This window comes from Leuresthes tenuis, unplaced genomic scaffold (genome assembly GCF_036924035.1).
Source record: "Leuresthes tenuis unplaced genomic scaffold, fLeuTen1.0.hap1 SCAF_3, whole genome shotgun sequence".
NCBI classification, from domain to species: domain Eukaryota; kingdom Metazoa; phylum Chordata; class Actinopteri; order Atheriniformes; family Atherinopsidae; genus Leuresthes; species Leuresthes tenuis.
The window spans coordinates 23,538,169-23,560,019 of NW_027325357.1; the positions used below are offsets into that span (position 1 = coordinate 23,538,169).

The window sequence follows — 21,851 nt, forward strand, 5'->3', positions numbered from 1 at the left end:
CATTATTCTTTTATTTCTTTTACACTTTTACAAGCACATTGCTTCCATAGCTACAGCTGCCGACATTTGCTGCATTCAGCTTCAGTTTTCCACGAGCTTAACCTTAAGCCTTACAATACCAAAAATACGCTTTTGGTAAAAATTAAGTCTGCAAACATCTATCATACTTGTTACCGTCACCCATGTGCAGCACAACCTTGAGTATTTATCCATTTTATCCAGTTTTATCCATTTCTAGTTGATAACTTAACAAATGTTTTGTTTTTACACATTTGTTAAGTCATATCACCAACATACCAGGGAATTAATTTACATTGTTTTCCTTTGAATCACAAAATTCCAAAATATAAGTTAAGAAATGTCTTTGATATGCAGAATTAAAGCCTTTTTACAAATAAGTGTTGATGTATTAATGCAGATCCCAACAGAAGTAATGCATTCTAATTCTTTCTGAACCTTGTGTAAATACTGCGGTATATCTGCATCGGTTCTGACAACAAAAATCATCATAAAAGTGCATTTGATTACTGTGGGTGTGAAACAGTGGGTAGACATGATGATCAGCTCAGTCAACATTTGACAGAGTCATCTATAGTGGAATTATAATTCCACTGATTAATGTTATTAAAAAGAAGTACAACTAACAATTTTAACTAACTCATCTCCTGTCAATAATTGTCCTTGTGTTTAATGCGTGTTGGCTTGTTTGTATCTCCAGCTATCCCCTCCAGTGTGTGTGCCAGCCAGCAAACACCCAAACTGATGAGGATCGTTTGATCGAGTTGAAAATAAGTTCCTTGTTTTTTTTTTATTTTACCAAGGTAAGATCTTTCAGCTTCTCATTATGTGTTTTCGAACAGCTGCAGAGTAGTCATAGGTGGTTGGGTAGCGCTGTCAGATACTTGCCGAAAGACTTTATAGACTGTATAGCCGCTGCCGTCCAATTTGACTGGTTGGGGTTTAGATTCGAGGACAAGGTGTTAAGTTCATGAGCATGCCTTCTACAACAACTTAATAATAAACTTTTTGAGTATGGATGGAATCAGCTCTCCAACCAAAGCTGCTTTGTTAATCAATTAGAAAGTTTAATTTCCTGAAAAAGATGGCATGATTCGTAAGATCAAAACTATTAACAGAATGGCATGAATCGCATTTACTTTTTACATATTCGTCTGAAAATAAAATGCACCCAAAGACAAAACATCCTGAAACTGGAAAAAGCCCATGTTTTTTCAAAAATATATATCCATATGTTTAACTTGATGCCAGCAACGTTCTGTAAAAGTTGCCACGCGGCCTGTTTAGCACCACTTCTTTTCATATCTTTGCTATCATGAGAGAAGTGAAAACATGCGATGCAGTTTTAAAAATCCAAATACTCTTACTTGATAGAGGATTTCAGCTAACCGATAGTTTACCTCTTTTGTCATATGTTTCTGTTCAATAATGTGGCAGACATTTAGTTTTAAAGTCACAGTTCACAACACAAAGCACAGATATCTCATTTGTGTGCATGGATGGCATACTGCGTGCGTGACTAATGAATACATGAGTATGAATTCACAGAACCATGCGTTTTGTGATTGATTTTTGCTGACCATGGCGCTCAGTCATTACGATCTCTCCCGAATTTTTTTTTTTTTTAAACTTTATTTGTTGTGACAACGATTTCTGTCTTTACCTCCAACTTTATTTGTAATGGTGACGGTGTCTTATTTTTCCTTTTCTTCTTTGTTATCACTAAGTGTGTAGTTATCTAGTTGCTGGTGTTACATGGTTTCATAAAGCAAAACTGTGTTGTGCCTGGCCGGAAGCCAAAGTTCTGAACTGTGATATCCTGTCCAGGGCAATTTCAGGCTGGGGAGTGTGCTAAATAAAAAGGTTGGTGTACATCAAAATCAGTCAAAAGCACATAGTTTTAAAGTTCACAAACTGTTCCAGTGTTGCTGTAAAGTAAAGTATCACCCACCACTTCGAACTCCTAATACTATATTCTGCTGGATGTCAGTGCTGCGTGCCAATTTTCCATTTTGGGGGCTCTAGTAGAGGATCTAATCAAATAAATCCTTAAGACGTCAAATCTGTGTTTCTCTACAAGCGACATTAAGACAACTGGAGTTGAAGGAGGAGAAGAGTTAAAAGTTATTTGAACAGTTTGATACAGTGAATTTGAATTTGATACAGTCAATTTATAACTGAGCTGTACACTATTACACTTTACTTAATAGCATTTGTTAGTTATCTGCTTTACCAAACAATTTGAAAAACAATGTAGGGAGGTAGCTGAATTCTGTCAAACTGACGAATGGTTTTAAAAGGGTTATTGTGAATCGCACATTGCATCATTCATCAATAAAAGGAGGGACTAGACTAGAAATGTTTACACCATTGGAACTCAGTATCAGTACGATACAATTCTCTGAAGAGAATCTTTAAAACTGTTATCCCTGGCAACGTGGTATATAGGAGCCCCTTTTTTTTGTTTTGTTGTGTGTCAGTGAAGTGCATGCATCACAAGAGTTGATTAGAAGTACATCATTTCTAAGTGAAAGTAAAGTAATCATACTAACTTTTTGCCAAGGCTTGCTCAAGCAGAATTGGTTAGTTTTTTTTCTCAGTGTAAATTGCTCTGAGATTACATTTTGCTGTAAATGGGTGCTAAAAAAAAAGTAATACTGAATTAAATTAAACTGAACTGAAATAGTTTCTAACTTTTAAACAACTGAAAAGCTTAGAAATCACAAGGGATTAGGTTTGAGTCTGTCATGAATCTCTTTAAGTGTTACCTTCATCCCTTCTCCGTCACTCAGCTGTACTTGCTGTAATAATCACCTGCCATCAGGGGTTCTGCTTTTTAGTAGTAACTTCCAAACAAACAGTCAATTGTTGGGTTTCTTTGTATGCAAACATTATTGGATGCATGTCTGCTCTTTCACCAGCCTGGATCCACAGCCTTCTTCATCTCTTGACAATGAGCTGCGATCCACTTGGAATGTGCCTGTGTCGTCAAGGAAGTAAAAAACTGATAGACAGAAGGGCGTCAGCTTACCTAATTTTTTTGGCACATAAAGTTGTCGAACCTAGACCGGACCAGTTGAAGCAATCCCAGCTCATAACGCTGCCCCCACAGCCTTGTATGGTAGCCACTCGGCACGGGGTGTGCAGCACTTGATTCACCACTCTTTTTACCCCGATGTGCTCATCACCCCGGAATGGGGTGAATCTGAACAGACCACGGGACCTTATTTACCCGTTTACATTGTGCCTGTAGAAATGCTCTTACTTTTACTGTTAAACATTGCTGTGAATTCTCCTGGTTTTCCTCAGTCAGATTTCACCAAATTCTCAAGTTATCTCTGGTCACGCTCATTCGAGACTTTTCTCCGTCCACATCCCTACCTTTAAGATGATGATTCACCACTATCCTTCCAGGTTTTAATAATGCGTTGGGCAGCTCTTAACCCAGTTTTGAGTAGTTTTAAAAATGCCCTTACTTGTTTTGTTTGCTTGATGCCGACCAATAATTTGACGTGTCTGAGACATAGTGACATATTTTCCACAACCATAGAAGTGACTTCCGACATAGTTGTTGAAGAAATCAGAAGCTACTCACTGCATCATTTTTCATTGTCTAGTTTCTCCTTCTCATGGCTTGCGTCTTGTATCTTGAAAGTTTACATTGCATTAGCTTGGAAACTAAGAAATGAGATATTTTTCACTTAAAACATGTTGTTCTCCTCATCAAATGATTGCCTTTACTTGTAGCCTTAACAATACCAATCACAGATGGGTCTAAAAGAACAATAACACATCAAATTTAAAGTGGAAACCTGCAGATTGACTCTCCCCCATTTTACATAAAATGAAATGGGGGCAAAGAGAGAGGGTAAATATGCTCAGCAATTTTTTAATCACTGATTTTCAGTACATCCTTCAGGTTGCTCTCTGAGAGATGGTGATTTATCACAGTGTAGCTTTAAATTTTCCAAAATCAACACATCTGGGATTCACTTTCCAAGGAATTCTTACATAAAAGTCTTGCATACATAAAATGGATGTTACTGGGTACATTTTTAAATTGTTCTCAAGGGCATTATGAGATAGCTTCAGCTATTTGGTACAATAGTTTGATTAATCTGCATGCATTGTACATATTATAAAGAACTACAAAGACATGTCTTCATGTTTTAAGGAGAGAGACAGAATCGGGGAATTTAAACACATGCATGTGCATGAGTGAAAGTATTAATGCTAACTAGCGGTAGCTGGAGACCTTCAGGTGAACTGGCTGCAAATATGTAGGGTAAGCTTTGTGCTTGTTGTTTATCAAGTGGCTGTACAGGTTCCTATACCAGTCATTTTTATTTTTTTCTTCATCCATTTTCTACGGGGGCACATACGAAAAAGTAACACAGGTTTGCCAGTGTCAGTCCGTGAAAAAGTCCTATCCCGAGCCCGAGCAAAGCTGACTCTTTATGTTGTTACATTGTAGCGGAAAGAATGTCGGAAAGGCCCGAGGATGACGTCAGGGGGGAGCAGCGCCGAGCGGCCAGGCAGCAGCTGAAGCAGCAGCAGATCCAGCGGGGAGAAGGCTCCACAGCAATGGCGACTGTTGCGGAGCGGAGATCGTTGCCTGAAATAATCCTGGAACAGCCTTGGAGCAACTGGGTCGACGCCGTCAAACTCCACGGACACGACGGTGAGTTGCCCAGCGTCCCGAATGTACGCGAGGAAGCGAGGTAGAGCACGACAGTTGCCAGTCCTTTCCCTTTTTCTTTTTTCTTTTTTTTTTTTTGGCCGATTGCATGCAGTTTTTGGTTGAATATGAAGAAACGCTACTGGTAGCAACAGCACGGTCAGGCAAGCAAGTGCAACTATTTATCAGTCTCTATGTCGGATCGCCTCATTTTCAGGTGCTGAATCGGAGGAAAGTTTCAAAGACTTGGGGAAAAATCGAGAAGCCATGCGTTTATGCAGAGAAGGTGAGTGTTTTTTCCGCTCTAGGGCCAAAGGTGTATTTCTTGGGGGTTTGCACGCATACACACACGGACTCAAAACACTTTACATGCGTCGTACAGTTCAAATGTAGGGAGGAACATGCGCGTCATGAGCTCAATGGACAACCGGATACTGTCAGTAAAAACGTGTCTTTTATTCGTGTTGGATTTGACATTTATGTTTATACCTCAAAATAACGTCACGGTTATTAACTAAGACTAACTAGTTGAGATTAGGCCCAAACATAGTTGTTACATGTTAATGGCTTTGAAGGGAATGTATAATTAAATTAACTTTATTGCTGAGCGACCTCGTTTCTGCCATTTTACATGTGAAAACTTACATGCGTGTTGTCCCTCCTTTTACCTGGAGGTTACACCGGTGTTTGTTGCTTGGAGAATTGCAAGGTAGCAGGCGTTCAAAATGACTTGTGGCTAAAGTCATTCTTAAAATTGTCACCTCAAATATATTTTCTTTGTAGAAGACATTACAGTGGAAGAATGATTGTGCCCCATTCATAGGGTGCATTGTATTGTTGTTTTGTTACAGCATTGTATTTGGAACATTGTTTGAAGCTTGAACAGAGTGCTCAGTTTGAGACAACTTTATAATAACTATTCAGACTTGTAAAACATAAACTCAGAAAGTTTGTAGTCACTATGGGAGCGTTTTTGTGTGTGTGTTGGGGGGGGGATGCAATCTAATAATAATTATTCTAAAAGCAACTATGTGATCATCATGTCACATAGCTTATAGCTATGATCTCTGATAATGCCAATGTTCTGTTTTCTGTTTGAAATTGAAGCAGTTTTTTCTTTAAATGATAATGAGACAACTACAGCAGAATAGAGAGGATGTCCTATAGTATAAGTGGTAAAACGTACATTGTCAGAAGCCATAAACCGATGTCTCAGAGTAGTTTATATTTCAATCTTATTCTTGTAAACCATTCGCTTTGCTTTTTGGTCCTGGACTCAGAATGAGGGCCAATACAAATGGGCATCTCTTCAACAAAAAAAAAAAGGCGTTTGGCTTATTGAGAGCCTGCAGTTATGTTGAATTTTCAAGGCTCACCGAGCGCTCTAAGTCTTTAAGATTAATTCTAATGAATTGGGTGACAGAAAGGATTGAGGATGAACCTGAATGAAAGCTCAGCTTTCTTACCACGGTGGTACAATTTTATGTTCAGCTTGTTTAAGGAGAGGTGTCATTACTGGCTATTTTTGTCTTAAGTAGTTAATTAGACAAAAGTGCTTTAAAAGCGTAAACCTGTAGAGGTAGCATGTTTATTCTTGCATTTATTCATCCAAAGTTTATTTAAAAGAAACAATATGTGAAAAACAACCCTTTTGTGCTTAAGAACATTTACTTGGGTGTCTTCGTGTCAGTGCCACCTCAGAAATACCCGAAGACACAACCTTGTTGGGACTTTGTTTTGAATCCCTTTGGTTTGAAAATATTTCCTTCAGTGAGTTTCTGTGTCACACTCCCTGCACAGAGTACCGTTGCCCTGCCTCCTCAACTTAACAGCCTGCAACTTGAAGTTTAAATAATGCCATATTTGCTGTACTTTGGAGTAAGGAAATGAAAACTCATACTGTCGGCTTTAATATTAACAGCAAATTCTCATCAGCAGTTACATAGTTGACTTAAGACAGAAGTAGGCAAATGACGTTCTACTGGTCCCGCGTGTAATGTTTTATGTTCCGACTAGGACTAGAAAGTCTTACTTCTGAATAGAGTATAAACCTCTCAGCGGCCCCTTTTGTTCTGAGGTGCAGTGTCTTTAACAGTCTAGGTTAGTTCAATACACAAATTGCATCGAGATTTATTCTAAAGGAGAGCACCTTACCAACGGCCTGTGTCCAAGTGTTTGAGAATAAAACTAACAGGCAAATGTTTTTCTTTCAGTTAGTTTGGTGGTAGTCTGTCTTGGGTTTGCTGTGTGTGCTAGTGTTCACTTTCAGGCTGTTTACTGTATGCAAAGCCATTCAGTGATAATGTGCACCATGGGTTATTGGATAAAGATGGAAATTCTTGTGTTTTACTGTCTCGCTGTGTGTTTTTTTTTTTTTTTTTTTTGACCAAAGGATGTCTCGCACATTTTATGAAGACCTCGGGAAATGTTGTGAACAAAGGGCATACAATGTTTTCTTTAAATCACTTTGCGGTCAGAATTTTTGTCTCTTTTCCAAGGATACGCGAACAAGGCAATGCCCCGTGTGACCCTGGTGTAACGGGACAGTCACTGCCACTGCAAGGACGGCCAACTAAAGCTGAATTCTCATGTTTGAACTCCGTTTCCGAACCAAGCGAAGGTTAATCTTTCATCTGAAAACACTTTTCTGTTTTCTGGTACTTGGCTTGAAAGATAACGCTGATAAAGAACAAAAGCGAGAGCACCTTTTACAAACACTCACCAACATCGTGCATCTGCAGCCATTTACTAAGTGGTGGTTGTGGTGTGCGGAGATGTTCCAGAACTGGACAAATTTCTCAATGAAGCAACGACAGTTAAACCCATTTGTGGCTCTCATCCGTCCTGCTAAACCATTTACATGTCGCCACAGAATATGATGTGAACCACATTACACAGATGAACACTGTCAGGAGAGATGTAGGCCCACGCTTGCGTGTCCAACTTGGATTTTTCTTTCTTCTGTGGGAGATGTTGTAAAGGGTTAATTCCAGGCTATTTGTTGCGGGGCCTTATCTGATGTTGCATTTGCATTGGTCAACAATGTGTGCTGTGTACATAGTCTAAGACCATTGCACAATTCTAGTGGCAAAGACTCCCAGGGATTAAAGCACACCTTTGATATCACATATATTTTTGGCTCTATTGGGATGGCACACAACACAGTATTTATTAAAATGTGATTTAACTAACATTACATGTCATTTCGAAGTGGACTAGCCTTAACACAGAGAGTCTGCATGGTGTTGAGGAAATGCTGTTTGCCAGCGTATGAGATTAACATATCTCCAGGTCAAAGGAAGAATGTTTACAGGAAGGCACACAGGCACAGTGGTCATTGTAATATTCGACTCTGTGTAGATCACTTGACTTGCAGCTAGCTTAAAACGTCTTTTATCACGTTGCAGCGTCTGTCAGTGACTGTTATTTGTGTCATGGGCCTGATCAACACATGCTGTTCATGGCAGATGTTTGCGTTCATACAGACTTGTGCGTCTGCTAGCGCTTCTAGTAGGGGTATAACGAGTGGATGACTACACCTCTCCATCATGACTCACCACCAGATTCCTCCTGTGGTGAAATGGCCATTCTATCACACTCAGATAATTAACACACACACACACGCATATAGCTCACATTCTAAAAATGAATGGCAACCAATGATTGATGAATCCGTCCTTCTGTTGCATGTTTTTATAAATGTTACAGTGGTGCTGTCACAGTTGGTGAAGCTGGGAAATGTAGTGCCACCGTCACCCACAGGTCAGACTGAGCCAACATGTGTGCTGCTGAGAAGCAGCTCGAGCTGCTGCCGTCCCGCCTCGACCATACATCACTGCCATAGCTGAGGATGCAGAAATGAACTAGACTCTCATAGTTCCTCCTTGTCTCATGCTCTCAGGCTCTATCTCTTATTTTCTAACTACAGCTCTCTTCTTTCTGTCTTCTCTGTCTCTTCTCTGTCTTTGCTCTTTCGCTACCCCCTCCATTTGCACTTGTTTCTAGGCTGTGTTTTGTTGTTTTTCCTCTCCTTTCTTCCTTTCTCTCTACCCTTTCTACTTCCCCCTTGTTAAGGAAGAAAATTGACATTGAGAATGGGGCTGACCTAGAGGCGGCGGACCACATTTGAAATTGAGCCATTTCAGCCACACCATCCAGTAGTGTCCAATGTGCTGACTGAAGAGTAGCAGGGCTATGTAGCTAGGCTTCTTTCATAGTTGAGCAACCTGTTTGCAGAATCCTCCAGGCGATCAGCAGCAGCAGTTTGAGAATGAGTGTTTTGTTTTTTTACCTAGCTATTGATCCAGGAAGCAAATGTGATTGGCCTGGCTGATTCTGCAGTTCTTGGCCTGTTTCGATAAAAGATCTGCTGGAAGGTGTAGTTTTAATGAACAGTATATGGGAAATTATTGATTTGGCAAAAATGCCTGGTTTCTCATTATAATTTCAATTTGCTACTTGTACAAGAGAATGGCTCATAGACTGGACCAAATGAAAACAGATGTGTGGAGAAGTTACTCAGATCCTTTACAGCAGCCTTTTTCTGGTGCTTCTGCAGTTGGCAACCAGTTAATGGTACCCTCCAGATCACATTTCTGTGATCTGTAACTTGTTTGGTTAGCACAGTAGTCAGCTTTCCTACTTGAGTCTCATAAAGTGTATGTGCCTTTGTTCATCAAGTGAAGATTTCTCCCTTTTTTTTTTTTCTGTGGCAGACACCAGATGCTGCAAAGTAAACCTTTTTTGCTTCTCTGCTATTGAAGGAGACACTTGACAAATCTCTTCAAATGTTTGATACATTAAGTAGCATCAGGCTTATCAATTCATCCACACAAGTCAGCCACTGACCTCTTTGAGAGGGAACGCAGCAGGTAGATTATTTTATAGGGTCTTTGCTTAATGGCCCTCATCCCTTCCAGACTCAGCCAGTAATGTTTGGAGAACCCTTGACGCCCCTAGCTGAGTGTGAATTGGAGAGGGGCTCCACTTCTCTCCTCTTGTTTCCTCTCTTCTGCTCATCTCATCATGGCACCCCAGGCAATCTCTTAATTAGCCCCCTTAATGAGGTAGTTTCTGATTCTCTGTGCCAGGGTAAATTTTGATCACTTTCTGTTGAGGAGCAGCACTTCCTCTGATTGGCCTTTGAGTGCCTTATAAACTGTGAGGGGTGGTTGTTGTTTGGATAGAATTGTGTTCACGTACCATGGCATTCATGCAAGTATTTATTTTTCTTCATTTACTTTTTATTTTTGGTTGATTATTATCGTTAAAGCAGCCAGTATAATTCCCTTCTTTCTGTTTTCATGAACGACGTGGGGCCACGTTTTCTTCAGCCTTAGATAAGTTAAGAATGAGGTTGTTTCATATTTGTGGTGACTTGGCCTGCATGACTGATGTATTAATGTTTGTCTGTTTTTATTATACACTCTAAAAGTTGTAATGATTTTATAGTCAATCTTCTGATTGCTTTCTTAATCGTTGTTTGACTAGGTAAGAGGTCTGAAAACGTGAATATACCATTCAGATTTTCCCAAAGCCCAAAGGTGGCATCTCCAAATTGCTTTTTAATTTCGCCCATAACCTAAAGAGTTTTAGTTTACCACAGACTCTCTTTGTGTCTGAAAACGGGTGGCATCGTCAATGATATGCTGAAGTCCTGTCTTTGTTTAAATCTGAGAGAGGCACTAAGTTTTTGACAGATGAGTCTGCTTCCTGGACCAGCAGGTGAGTGCAGCTCTGTTTTATGTATCTCTCCTTACGTTGTGTCCTCTCTCTGCTGTCTACAGACATGCCCATATTTGGCCAGTGTCCCGCACAGGACGATTTCTACCTGGTGATGTGCAGCCACTGTGGTCATGTGGTCAAGCCACAAGCCTTCCAAGCACACTACGGTAAGTTTTACACACACACTGTTGGATGATAAGGTGTGGCTTGATGTTTGGATGTGTTCAGAGTGTTCATGCCTCCAGTCTGCAGCCATTTATTGTTGTTTATGAAGTCTTACCACATCTTTGCAACATTTTCTCTTGAACGTAGCAAACTTGTCATTTACGGGAAACATTGGCAGGCAAATAGGAGGCTGCTTTTCACTGAAATTTTTACACCCTTCTACACTGTGAGGGGCAAGTCGCCATTTATTAAATTTATAGGTGAGATTTGTTTTTAAAACATGCAGTAGTTCCAGTGAATCCTCATCATGTTAGTGGTGGAACTAGTTGTGTTTTTGTTATTCCATTTTTGTAAGTGGCATTTTGAAGTTCTGCTTCAGGTTTACACTCACTCGTGGTGGTTTATCCCTTTTTTAAAAAAAGTTCATGCAAATTTCTGCGTATTGTTCTGGTGTGGTGGAGGTGTTACTGGCATGACTGGTAATGTGAGGCATCGGCTGTTTCTGCATCCTGACCATAAACATGAACAATGCTTGCTGAGATGAAAGACTGATCATAACATACCAAACTGAAATATTCCCGAAGACCTCCTTCCATTTTTCTCATATCTTAAGCGAGACTGGTTTTGTCTGTGTCTTTCATACGAATATGATCCAGTTTATGAGCATTACTTTGACACGGGCATGCGTAATTTAGCCTATACCACCACCTTCTGATGGCGTCACACAGCCTGTATTGTTCTGATCAAACCAGACGTTGGAATTGTTCCTAATGTGCATTTTCTATTAACCAGCATTTCAAAATTGATCTTAAAATTCACTTGACATTTGGAAATGCACGTCTACTGATGTGTCAACAAATTAATTTAAATGAAGTGGGTTTTACCTGCATTATTAATAAATGGCATTAATGTTTCAGAGGTTTTTGTGACTATTTTCCTCTTAATGTAAAATAACAGTTTGGTGTTTCTGCTAACTGTCAGTTCATGACCAAAACATTGATGAGTATGGAAGTTGAAATAGAAAAAAAATATTGTGTTGCTTTGAATGTCAAGTTTAGGTGATGCTATTAGTTGAGAAAGTTATCTTTGACGTTTGTGCCAAAGAAAAATGTGTGAACGCAGCGATCGCATTGCTGTTAATCTTAAACCTGACTGTCATCGCATCGAGTTGACAAACTCCCATCGTCTTTTTGCTCATTTTTCTGAAGCATGTTTTAGAGAGACACCGACTCTGTCTTGCTTTATTGGAACTCTGTGTTTAATGTATGATCTTAGGTCTTTGTAGTTGTCTCTCTGAAGTGTTACAGCAGTTACAGTTGTCAGTACCTGCCACAAGAGGGAGATATAACAACGCTTGGCTCCTGAAAAAAATGTCATTGCATCTGTGTCAACCCTCAATGGATTCCTCCTACATTTTTAAACAATATGTACTGATACAGGCCTGTGCGGACCAGATAATTATGTATGTGCTGGAGCATCCAGATTAGTTTGTTTTTTGTTTTTTTTAATGTGAAGTAGAAAAAAGCCAGAGGCTGTCCCCTTTCCAGTAAAGTAAACAACACTGACGACATCTCAGCAGGTGGCTGTAAGACCTCTTGATCATGGTGGCGTTGTTATACAGATTCTGTAAAATCATCCCTAAAGGCCTGTGGTTTTACAGTAATTTCAGCATGTTTCCTGTGCGTTTCATCAACTTAACAGTGATGATTCATTATGAGAGCGTATAGTCTGTAATAGGTTCATTACGGCTAGGTATGCATCAGTTTAATTTCCCCTACAGCTACTCGTGTTTCCAAAATTTCTTGTATACACCAGTACTGTAAAAAGTGTAAATTGATAGACTGACAGTCCAAGACCCAAAGATTCTCCCAAGCGTTAAAATCAGAAAATTTCAAATTTCAGATGCTGATTCAAAAGAATGTGTGAAATTGGAGTGTTTCTTTTTAACAATGTATTGAATTATTGATGGCCGGAGTAGTTGCAGATCCATTTTCAGTTCGACTAATCATTTCAGCTACTAAACTAAGTGGTATATACCAAGTGAAATCCTGGAGCCATGCAGCTGTTCGTGGGCTAATAAATAGAGGGTTCCTTGCTGTGCTTAGCTCACTTTTATTCTCTCTGATGTCATTATGGGAAGACCACATATGGCGTTAACACGGGGGCAGAGGCACTGATCTCAATACCATTAAGATCCTCTCAATATGATGTTAGCATGCCTCTCTGAGCCCATCTGTCTTCTGTTAGGTGTTTGTGCTCCTCGGCTGAGGCTGATCCCAGCAGGGGCAACACTCACCACAGAATCAGAAGCTGCAAGCTCATCTGTACTTTCATGCATTCATTAATGAACACATCAAGCAAAGACTTGTCAGCTCGCAGATCCAGTCTTGCGCAAGTAAATGCAAACAAACAGGTTTTTGGATCATGTTTTTCTTTTCTTTTTATCATTATTAACATTTTGTTGTTTTTTAGAGAAGGTGAACCTTCTATGTGGGCTATTGTTTTTATCTCTTCCTTCTTTGCCGTTGGGATCATGCACTAAAATATTCAACAGCAAGGGGTTCGAGTCCAACCTCTGTCTCCTGCACTCGGCAGCAGACACCTCTGTCTGTATCCGGGTCAGCAGGAGTCTGTCTGTGTCTTTTTATGTGAATGAACTCCAAACAGAACTTGGTTGAGAGGTTGAGTTAGTCTTTTGTTTTTGGACACTAAATGTTTTTCTGCTCTAAAAATAGGAATGGATGAGAGCTTCCTCAGAAGACCAAATGTTTCTGTAGTTTGTCTCCTGGGATTCCTTCATTTTTGTGATGGTGTGCACACAAGAGCACGTATTTGTTCATCTTAGAAACTGTCTCATTTAAACTAATCACATTTAGTTCTGGATGCAAGCACATAAGCACATAATTTTTTCCCCCCATTTTTTCTTATTCCTATTTTTGGATTTTCTTCCACAACCAACTATCATCATAACCTTTTCTTCTGACATACTGTCTTTTATCAGTTTGCACAGCAGCTGTTGTACAAAGCTCAGGCAGAAAAAGAGCTCTTGATCCATTAGCTGGTTCTATTTCAGGCTGTGCAGGCATGAATCACAAATGTTGCTTATTTGTTGTTGAGGAAACTCACTCTCTAATGTCAGCGAAAGATGTGTTTGTTCCTATAAGTCTTGTCTTTTCTTTTGTCTTATGGCCACATAATTCTGTTTCGCCTGTCACAGTGTTTGATACAGATAATGTCGTTGCGTCAACTCGTGTGTTTTTAATGCCAGCTTGCTTTACTCTGTAACTACAGAGCGAAGACACAGTTCAGCCAGCAAGCCGGCCTCAACGTCGCCCTTCCCTGTGACGGGCAGAAACCGAAGCAGCAGCGGTGGGCTTGGGCCTGGGCTGGGCTCGGGGACCGTGGCTGCTGGAGTGACAAGTGGAGGCATCCTTGGCCGACCGTCGTCTGCCGGCTCTAGTTTATCCTCATCATCCTCCTCTAATCCAAAACTCGTCAAATCCGCCAAAGAGAAGCTGCCAGGCATTCAGCGAAGACCCCCCTTTGCCCCATTCAGGACGATCCAGCCAGATAAGATGTAAGTCTGATTCTTCAACCTGCATAGGATTGGGTGTTTTTAGTGTTGTGCTTTATGATGATGCATTTGGAGAGAAAGGCGAGCGTGGTGTCATCACAACAGTACCAGATGAGAACGGTGTGCTTGTGCTGTCATCTACCGAAGTCCAGTCAATGAGCCTGTTGTTGCATTTTTTTTAACAAAGTCATTTTTCATCAGCAGTGCTTGAATATGAAAAGTGTGATTTAAGGAGTGATCTTACATGTTGAACTGGTGCTCCTAAGAATCTCAGATGGAAGCACTGGTAGAATTAAAGTCGGGAGCACTGCAAGGCAGGAACTGAACAGAACTTAACAGAGTTTTAACATTCAGTGAGGACAGAAAATAGCCCTGAGACGGTAAATGGCACGCTGTCACAATGACTAATTTACTCTTGAACACGGTTGTAATGATTATTGATTTAAGATTATAGCCTTAAAAATCATTATGGGGGCTGTTCACTGACTTGAATGAATCTGGTGTAGCATTTAACTTCTTTATTTCGATTCACTTAATTGGTCAAAACCTGGCAGCTGCTTGTAGTTTGATCTTTTCTTATTTTGAATACAGTTTTATTGCAATTTATGTATTTATTGTAATATTGAAGTCTCTGTTACAACCTGGAACTTTGAAGGTTCCAGATGTAGTGTTTAAGTCTTTAATAAATGACAATACATATTTTTTTCATTTCAGCCCCTTCCACATGTCCACATCTGTCTCTGACCATGTGCAGCGCATTGGCTCATTGTTTCTAACTCTCAGCTTGCTCCTTGCTGCCCTCTTCATCTCTGTAACCTTCTCTTCCAGCCTCACCCCAGCTGTTAAGGTGGAGAAGATGCATCTGAGGGTGGACTCGTCAGCTAAGCTGCTGCAGGCTCCATCTGCCCCTGCTACCACCTCATCCTCCTCTTCTACATCCTCCTCTAGCACCACTGTGAGCTCCAACACTACCGCCATCACGACCTCCTCCTCATCATCAACCCTTAAAGCAGGCCTTAACTGTCCCTCCATACCAAAGCCTCCATTGCTGGCCCCTGGTCAGATTCCCAACGGCAAAGGCCTCCTCTCGGAGAAGAAGCATGACAGCAGCACCAGTAGCAGGCGCCACTTTAGCAAGAAAGTGTCAGGTCAGTTTGATGGGGGAATGGAGGCAAAAAGTGGTTGTAGTTTTATTATGTTAATATTTTGTAAAGTCACTCGAGATTGATTAATTTGGTTAATCAAATTTAGTATTGGCTATAGCAGTTATGGCTGTAGGATGACCGCACTGTCACCTGAGCTAAAGCCGCCCGGTCGTTGTTCTCATACAGCACATTCTGTCTCGTCGGTTGTGTGTTTCTTTCTTGTTGTCTTTTATGCATAAAGATTAACCACAGAATATTAGTAGTAACCAGTAAGTCACAAACATGCCTCCTCTCGCTCTCCTCTTGTGCCTGCAGAGCGTGAGTTCAATCCAGATATCCACTGTGGCGTTGTGGATATGACGGCTCGGAAACCCTGCACAAGATCCCTCACATGCAAGGTAACCGCTCTGCTTTGTGCTGTACCCCCAAGATATGTGTGCTATTTATTACACAAAGTATAAAGCGTGTAATGATCCTCAACAGTTCTCTTACTGTCTCAACTTCCCACTTAGAAGTCAGAATATTACAATTTGTCTACAGAAGGTTGTATGCTTCAGAACTCTATGTGGACAGTGTTTGGGAAACGCTGTGTTTGAGAAACACTGACAACCTCTGTGGTTTTCTACTGACGGGAGCAAAGCAAAACTAATTGTGGCCCATGGCATGTTGAGCAGTGTAATAGAGTTTTAAACAACTGTGGAATCATATAGCACAAAGAAATAAAGTATCAGGGTTTATGATAAACATGTAGGACATTAGCTGTTGTCTTTTCACAATATTCAAAGCTCGAGCTGCATCTGTCATGTACAAATTGGAATGAAATGGAGATTTTTTATTTTTTTTCCCCACCATTCAACATCCCAACAGACACATTCCTTAAGCCAGCGGAGGGCAGTGCCAGGGCGAAGGAAACGTTTTGACACATTGCTGGCAGAGCACAAGAACAGAACAAGGGAGCGGGAGAGGGAGCGAGAACTCCACCAACCCAATTCCCAGCAAAACGCCCCTCTCAGGGACCCACACCCCTCCTCCCACCTCGCCCCTGGCCATGAAGCCCACCAGGTTGCTCATGGCAACGGCCCAGCCCCAGATGCCACTAAGCCTTTGCCTCTTGGAAAGCCCAAATTTCACAGTCCTGGTCTTCCACGGTAAGTGCTGTGTTACATACATTCTAGCATTTTATGTTTAGTATCATGTTGATTTTATTCCATTTTTATGGTTCTTTGAAACACTTTCCATGTTTAAGTTCCGCCACGCTTTGTGTCAATCAGACTAAACAGCAGTCACGGAGGTGGTTCCTCTGGAGACCCTGCAGTAGTCCACGAGTCACCGCACCATCCGCAAACTACCCTCGATGGGTTATCCAGACCCTCCAGCGATGAGGGAGAGAATGAGGAGCGCGAGGACAACTCTGACAAACTGGACTGTCACTATTCAGGTTATCACCCACGACCGGCAGCTGTAAGTGTTACTAATCTGTCGTTAAAACTTTTCCTTTTATCTCAGTGTGAAGGATTGTGGCTCGTTTTTCTCATCCAAGCCCCCCTTGTCTTCCCAGTACTGTACCTTTGGAAGTCGACTGTTTGGGAGAGGCTGCTACTCCTTTGACAGGCGATGGGACAAAGTGAGATGTGCCCTAACCACCATGATGGAAAAGCATGTCAACTCACAGATGTGGAAGTAAGTCTGCACGTTTGATATTCCCAACATGAATGCTGTATTAAGTAGGTGGGTAATGAGCAGGCTTTTTTACATTATGATGTTATATGTGACTGTTTTCTTGCAGTGAAAGCTTTTAACTTGACAGTAAAATCTAACGGACAATGATTCTTCTCGTCACAGGAAAATCCCCTTGGCCTTGGAGAATTCCTCCTCTGTTGCACCTACCCATAGGACAAGCACAATTTCCCACGGTAGCACTCCCTCCTCAGGCTTCCTGGGCCCCCCTGCCACTTTACCCCAAACCCCTTATAGCCAATCTTACGAGGGCAAGTCAGTGCTCTCCTATGGGACCACCTTAAATGCTCGCAGTTCCCCACAGGGCGGGGCTGAGCACCCGGCCTATGGCACCACGCAGGCCCGACAAGTGTCTTCGTCGCCGCAGATGCCTTCAGCCCACTTGTCCTCATCCTCCTCTTCTTCAGCTCCTTCCCTAGCCTCAAGCCGGGCGCTTAAGTCTCGTTCCTCCAGCAGCGGAACTACTAAGTCATCATCGTCATCCTTTAGGCCCAAAGAGACCCCCTCTGGCTCCTCAGCACCTGTTACCCCCAACTCCACTAGTGGAGGAAGCACTGGAGCAAACAGTAACAGTAGCAGCACTAGCTTCAGCTCCGGGAAGAAGAGGAAGAACAGCTCTGTCCTCTCTTCATCGCATAGCTCCTCTGAATCCTCCTCTTCAAATGCCAATTTCTCTTCCTCCTCCTCGTTCAAGAAGAACTGTGCAAATGTCAGCAGCTCAGGGAGCACCTACCACCACAGCTCATTAGGTCTGTCATCCTCATCATCGTTGTCCTTCTCCCACAGTGGAGTCCACAGCGTTGGGCTCAACTGTGGCCCCAATGTGCGGACCAACTCGCTTAGTCTCAAGGCAGAGCCTTCTGGAGGTTCAGCTGGTGGCTCTTCTGGGCCACCGGCACGAGGTCCTCCTTCAGGCAGCCCTGCAGAGTCCATCAAACGTATGAGTGTAGTGATGAACAGCAGTGACTCAACTCTTTCTCTGGGGCCTTTCGTCCACCACCAGTCCTCATCTGCAACTGACCACCACGCCAGCTTTAGCCACCACTCCTCAGATGGACGCCTGGAGGGCAAGAAGCGCAAAAGCTCTTCTGCCCAAAGTGGCATTCATAGTGGAGGTGGAGGAGGAGGAGGAGGAGGGCTCGGAGGAGGAGGAGCAGGAGGTGGACCTGGACCAGGTAGACCCAAAGTGGCCAAGTCACCTGCCATTAACAACATCCACGGGAAGCATGGGCGAAGCATTCCAGGGACACCAGGTTTACCCAACAATTCCCATTTACATCAGGTGGGTTTTGTAATTGTTTGATTAAAAAGTAGTGTAAAAAAAGTTTAACTGAGCATCTCCCATAAATGAATGTAATTGCACTGTTGGCTATGTCACAGATAGTGTGCTCACAAGAGAATATTAGTACATTTAGTATCTATAATCAGGTAGTAGATGTGATACTCACTGAAACCAGTGATTAGGAAAATTGATTATCTGTCAGTTACAACAATCAAAAATCAGATATCATCAAAAAATTGTACCCTTTCAAATGGGAGGATTTTAGGTTTTGATTGTCACACACACACACATTTATTAAATAATTGAAAATAATAAGTAATGGGTGCATTAGTTCATAATAAAACAACTGATATGCATTCAAGACTATGACTATCACATAGGCCTTTTTCAAATCTGACATTTAGACCTGGAAACCAGGTTTTTCACCCTGAAACATAAGCGGCAAAATGTAATCCAACGTAGTAGATTCCAAGGTTATTTTGTGAAGCTGGAATTTTCATGGGTCCCTGAAACATCTCACATGCAGGTAGCTGGTTGTAGTTTTTAATTAAAACATTTTTTCAGGAAATTACAGACCCCATAATCCCATTACAAATACCCACAGTATGACTAGTTACCATGTGGTCAGATACTGATGTTGAAGTCTAGTGTGAAACAGATCATATATGAAGATTTAAATGGAGGATTAAACCAGTTGAAACCACTTTAATAAGTTTTTCTTTTTCTTTTCTTTTTTGTTCCCCAGCCAAAGGCTCGTCCCTGACAGCAGTGTGTATGGAGCTGGCAGGCGGGGGGGGGAATAGTCCAGAGCGGTCTGCATACTGCTCTGAACTGCACGAGGCCTTCTAAAATAAAACCCTAATTACCCTCAGCTTCCCACAATCCTCAGGGTGGAGATGATCTGGACTGCCCAATGAAGTAGATGTGGTCCTTACTACTTTTCCCAAAGCCATGTATGTATGTGTGTGTGTGTGTGTGTGTGCGTGTGTGTAAAGGTGGGGTGAGCAGGGGCACTGATTGGGGACAGGGATCTAATGAGCGAGCCAAGAATCCCCCGACGCAAGTCTTGTCCCAGTATTCTGAGAGGTCTTCCTGTCTGGTTGGAGTTGGAAAGAACAATTGCAACAGCTGTGGGGTCTCGTGGGTCCTGTGGTTCAGGTGAAGGGCTGCCGCAGCAAGCCGTCATGACGCTGAGCAACTGGAGAGACCGATCTCTTCCATGTGTGTTGAAGAATGGTTGTTTAAATGTGTGTTTGTGTACAAGTATTTTTCTCACGTCAGAGACTGCTGGACTACTGGAATTTCCAAACTTAAATACACCCCCAGCGCCTGATCTAAGAAGCCTTGCGAGGAGAGCGTGAAGAGGAGCAAATTTCATTGCAACAGCTTAAACAACACACAATCAGCTTGTTGTTTTGCTTTTTTGTTGGTATGACTCTGATGACGCGTTCAGTGACCTCGGGTTGCATACAGTTTCCTGAGACGAGCCCATGGGGATGATCTGGTTAATTCTTCAATCACCCAGAAAAATTATGCAAGTGTTACCTTTTTATGATTTCTTATGAGCTTTTTACACTGAACTACAAAGGGTCTTTGTAGACTTGGTGAAGATGGTTGTCCTTTTTAAATGTGAAAAGGACACTTGATGTGCCCATTCGATTGAATCTTTTGTCAGAGAGATAGCCTGGTCCTGATGGGACGCCTGTTCATTTCCTTAATCTTTTCATCGTGCAAAAACGATAGCCACAGTAGACCTAACCCCAACTGTGAACAGCACTAAATATCTGCTTTCTCCTCCGGCTCTGCTTAGCTGTCCACATAGCTAGCCACAAGCTGCCCAACTACCTGTATGTTGTTTTCTTTTCGTTTGTTTTTTTTAAGGGAGTTTTGCTCGTGAGGCAGTGGTGGTGCATTGTGGATATGAGGAAAATCTGCGTAAGCTGTATTGTTAAAGCCACAGCTTGCCTCCTTTTTACCCATACAGCTGTGTGAAATCCTCAGCTGCATCTGGGCAGATGTGAATTGTAACGTTTTATTTTTACTTAATAGGGAATCAGGTATGGTACGTCTTAACTGGAACAAACTTGCACGTCACTTGTCTTCTATGGGTTTGATTGCCCCCCCCCAGTGTTTGTAACCACTACCCAAGTCTCCGGATGTTTCTCTGAGCGTTTCAATGCCTCTCTGTGACACTTTGTTGGGAAGTGTTTAGGACGCCCGTCAGAGAAGTAAGGCATTATACTTTATTCCTATCGTCAAAATGGAGTCTTAAATCAGGCAATACCTTCCCAGCTTGTGGGGATGTTTGCTTTATTAAAGTGGTTCTGGGGGAGTTTTACAGTGCGAGGTTCATGGAGATGGCTTCACGCAAAGCTTTTGGCAACACCTGTTGATTTACGGGACCCTCACTGATATCAAATAGTGTGGAAATGTAGAGGAATTTCTTTCTTTAGAAAAAAAGAATATTTGATTTACCCCCCCCCTCCCCTGTAGCTTATGTAAACAGACAAGTATTCCAGTATCTCCACTGGAGAACACGTATTTTGTTAACAGATTGTACATAGTAAAAGTATGTATTTTTGCACAGGCATTTTTCGTACACGCTCAATTTTTGGTACAATTTTCAAAAATCATTATTTATTTAGTTTAAAAAAATAATAATAGAAAAAAAATTTGAAACGTCAGAGAAATTGACTATTTGAAGTGGTTCACTGCCAAGTGTATACAATGCAATACACCTACATGTCGAGGCTGAAGCATCTCATGAATCGTGTACGTAGATCCTTTAAAGAGTGTTGCCACTGTAGCATGTCTGTACGACAGAGGGTACCTTTTCAAGGTCTCAATCACATGTGCTTTTACAAGACATTTTATGTTGCCTATGAATCAACGGAACAAAAAGGAAAGGAGAAAACAAAACAAAAAAGCTACTTGTGACCCAGTTAAGCCAGCAATTTTTGAAATGTCGTGCTGGCTTGAAGCTGCACCCCCATCGTCTGAAGTTTTCATGGACTCAAGTCGTTCGCTGTGTAGACCTTAAATGGATTTCCTGATTGAAACACTTGTTCTTTTCTAAAAGGCTGAAGGGACATCGCAATCATCGCAAGGAAGAGGAAAACTTCAAACAGTCCAACTGCTTGCATCATCGTTGCCAAACCAGTCATTTGAATCAGCTTTTTAAGGAATGAGTTTAGCAGCTTTTAATGGAAATATCAAATTAAGAAAGTGCCTGAATTTGTTTTACCCTGACTGTTTGTGGACAGTATTTCTTTTTTTTTTGGGGGGGGGGGGGGGGGGGGGGGGGTGTTGTTTTACCTTACTTGAATGTTCAAAGTATTTAGGAGTTTGATTTTAAATCTGCCGGTTAACCCTAAATGTGGTAAAAACCCGAGTTAGTCGGCTGCCCAGTATGAAACACTTTTAAATCAAGAAATCTCATTCTTTTCTCTGGACCAGACCATTGAGGTTTTGTTAGCCTCGGTGGGTGCTTTAAGCACGCTCTGGTTTACTCAAGATTTGTATGTAACA

The 21,851-nt window shown here is 41.7% G+C and overlaps 1 protein-coding gene across 1 annotated transcript; it reads left to right on the forward strand.

Annotated features, from left to right (window-relative positions):
- Positions 1-4,232: 4,232 nt before the first annotated feature.
- atxn7 (ataxin 7) lies at positions 4,233-21,709 on the forward strand. Its single transcript, XM_072382661.1, has 11 exons — positions 4,233-4,699; positions 4,914-4,982; positions 10,483-10,587; positions 13,877-14,162; positions 14,988-15,307; positions 15,620-15,702; positions 16,172-16,452; positions 16,576-16,765; positions 16,863-16,984; positions 17,147-18,323; positions 19,069-21,709. Exons 1-11 carry the CDS (start codon positions 4,501-4,503, stop codon positions 19,084-19,086), a joined length of 2,850 nt encoding a protein of 949 aa, XP_072238762.1. The 5' UTR covers positions 4,233-4,500; the 3' UTR covers positions 19,087-21,709.
- The last annotated feature ends 142 nt before the right edge of the window (positions 21,710-21,851 follow it).

Bases quoted from the DNA above. Each gene is read 5' to 3' on its own strand.
- atxn7 (XM_072382661.1), top strand. From the start codon at position 4,501: ATGTCGGAAAGGCCCGAGGATGACGTCAGGGGGGAGCAGCGCCGAGCG. The intron at 10,588-13,876 runs GTAAGTTTTACA...CTGTAACTACAG, and splicing joins AGCCTTCCAAGCACACTACG to AGCGAAGACACAGTTCAGCC. The intron at 15,308-15,619 runs GTCAGTTTGATG...TTGTGCCTGCAG, and splicing joins CTTTAGCAAGAAAGTGTCAG to AGCGTGAGTTCAATCCAGAT.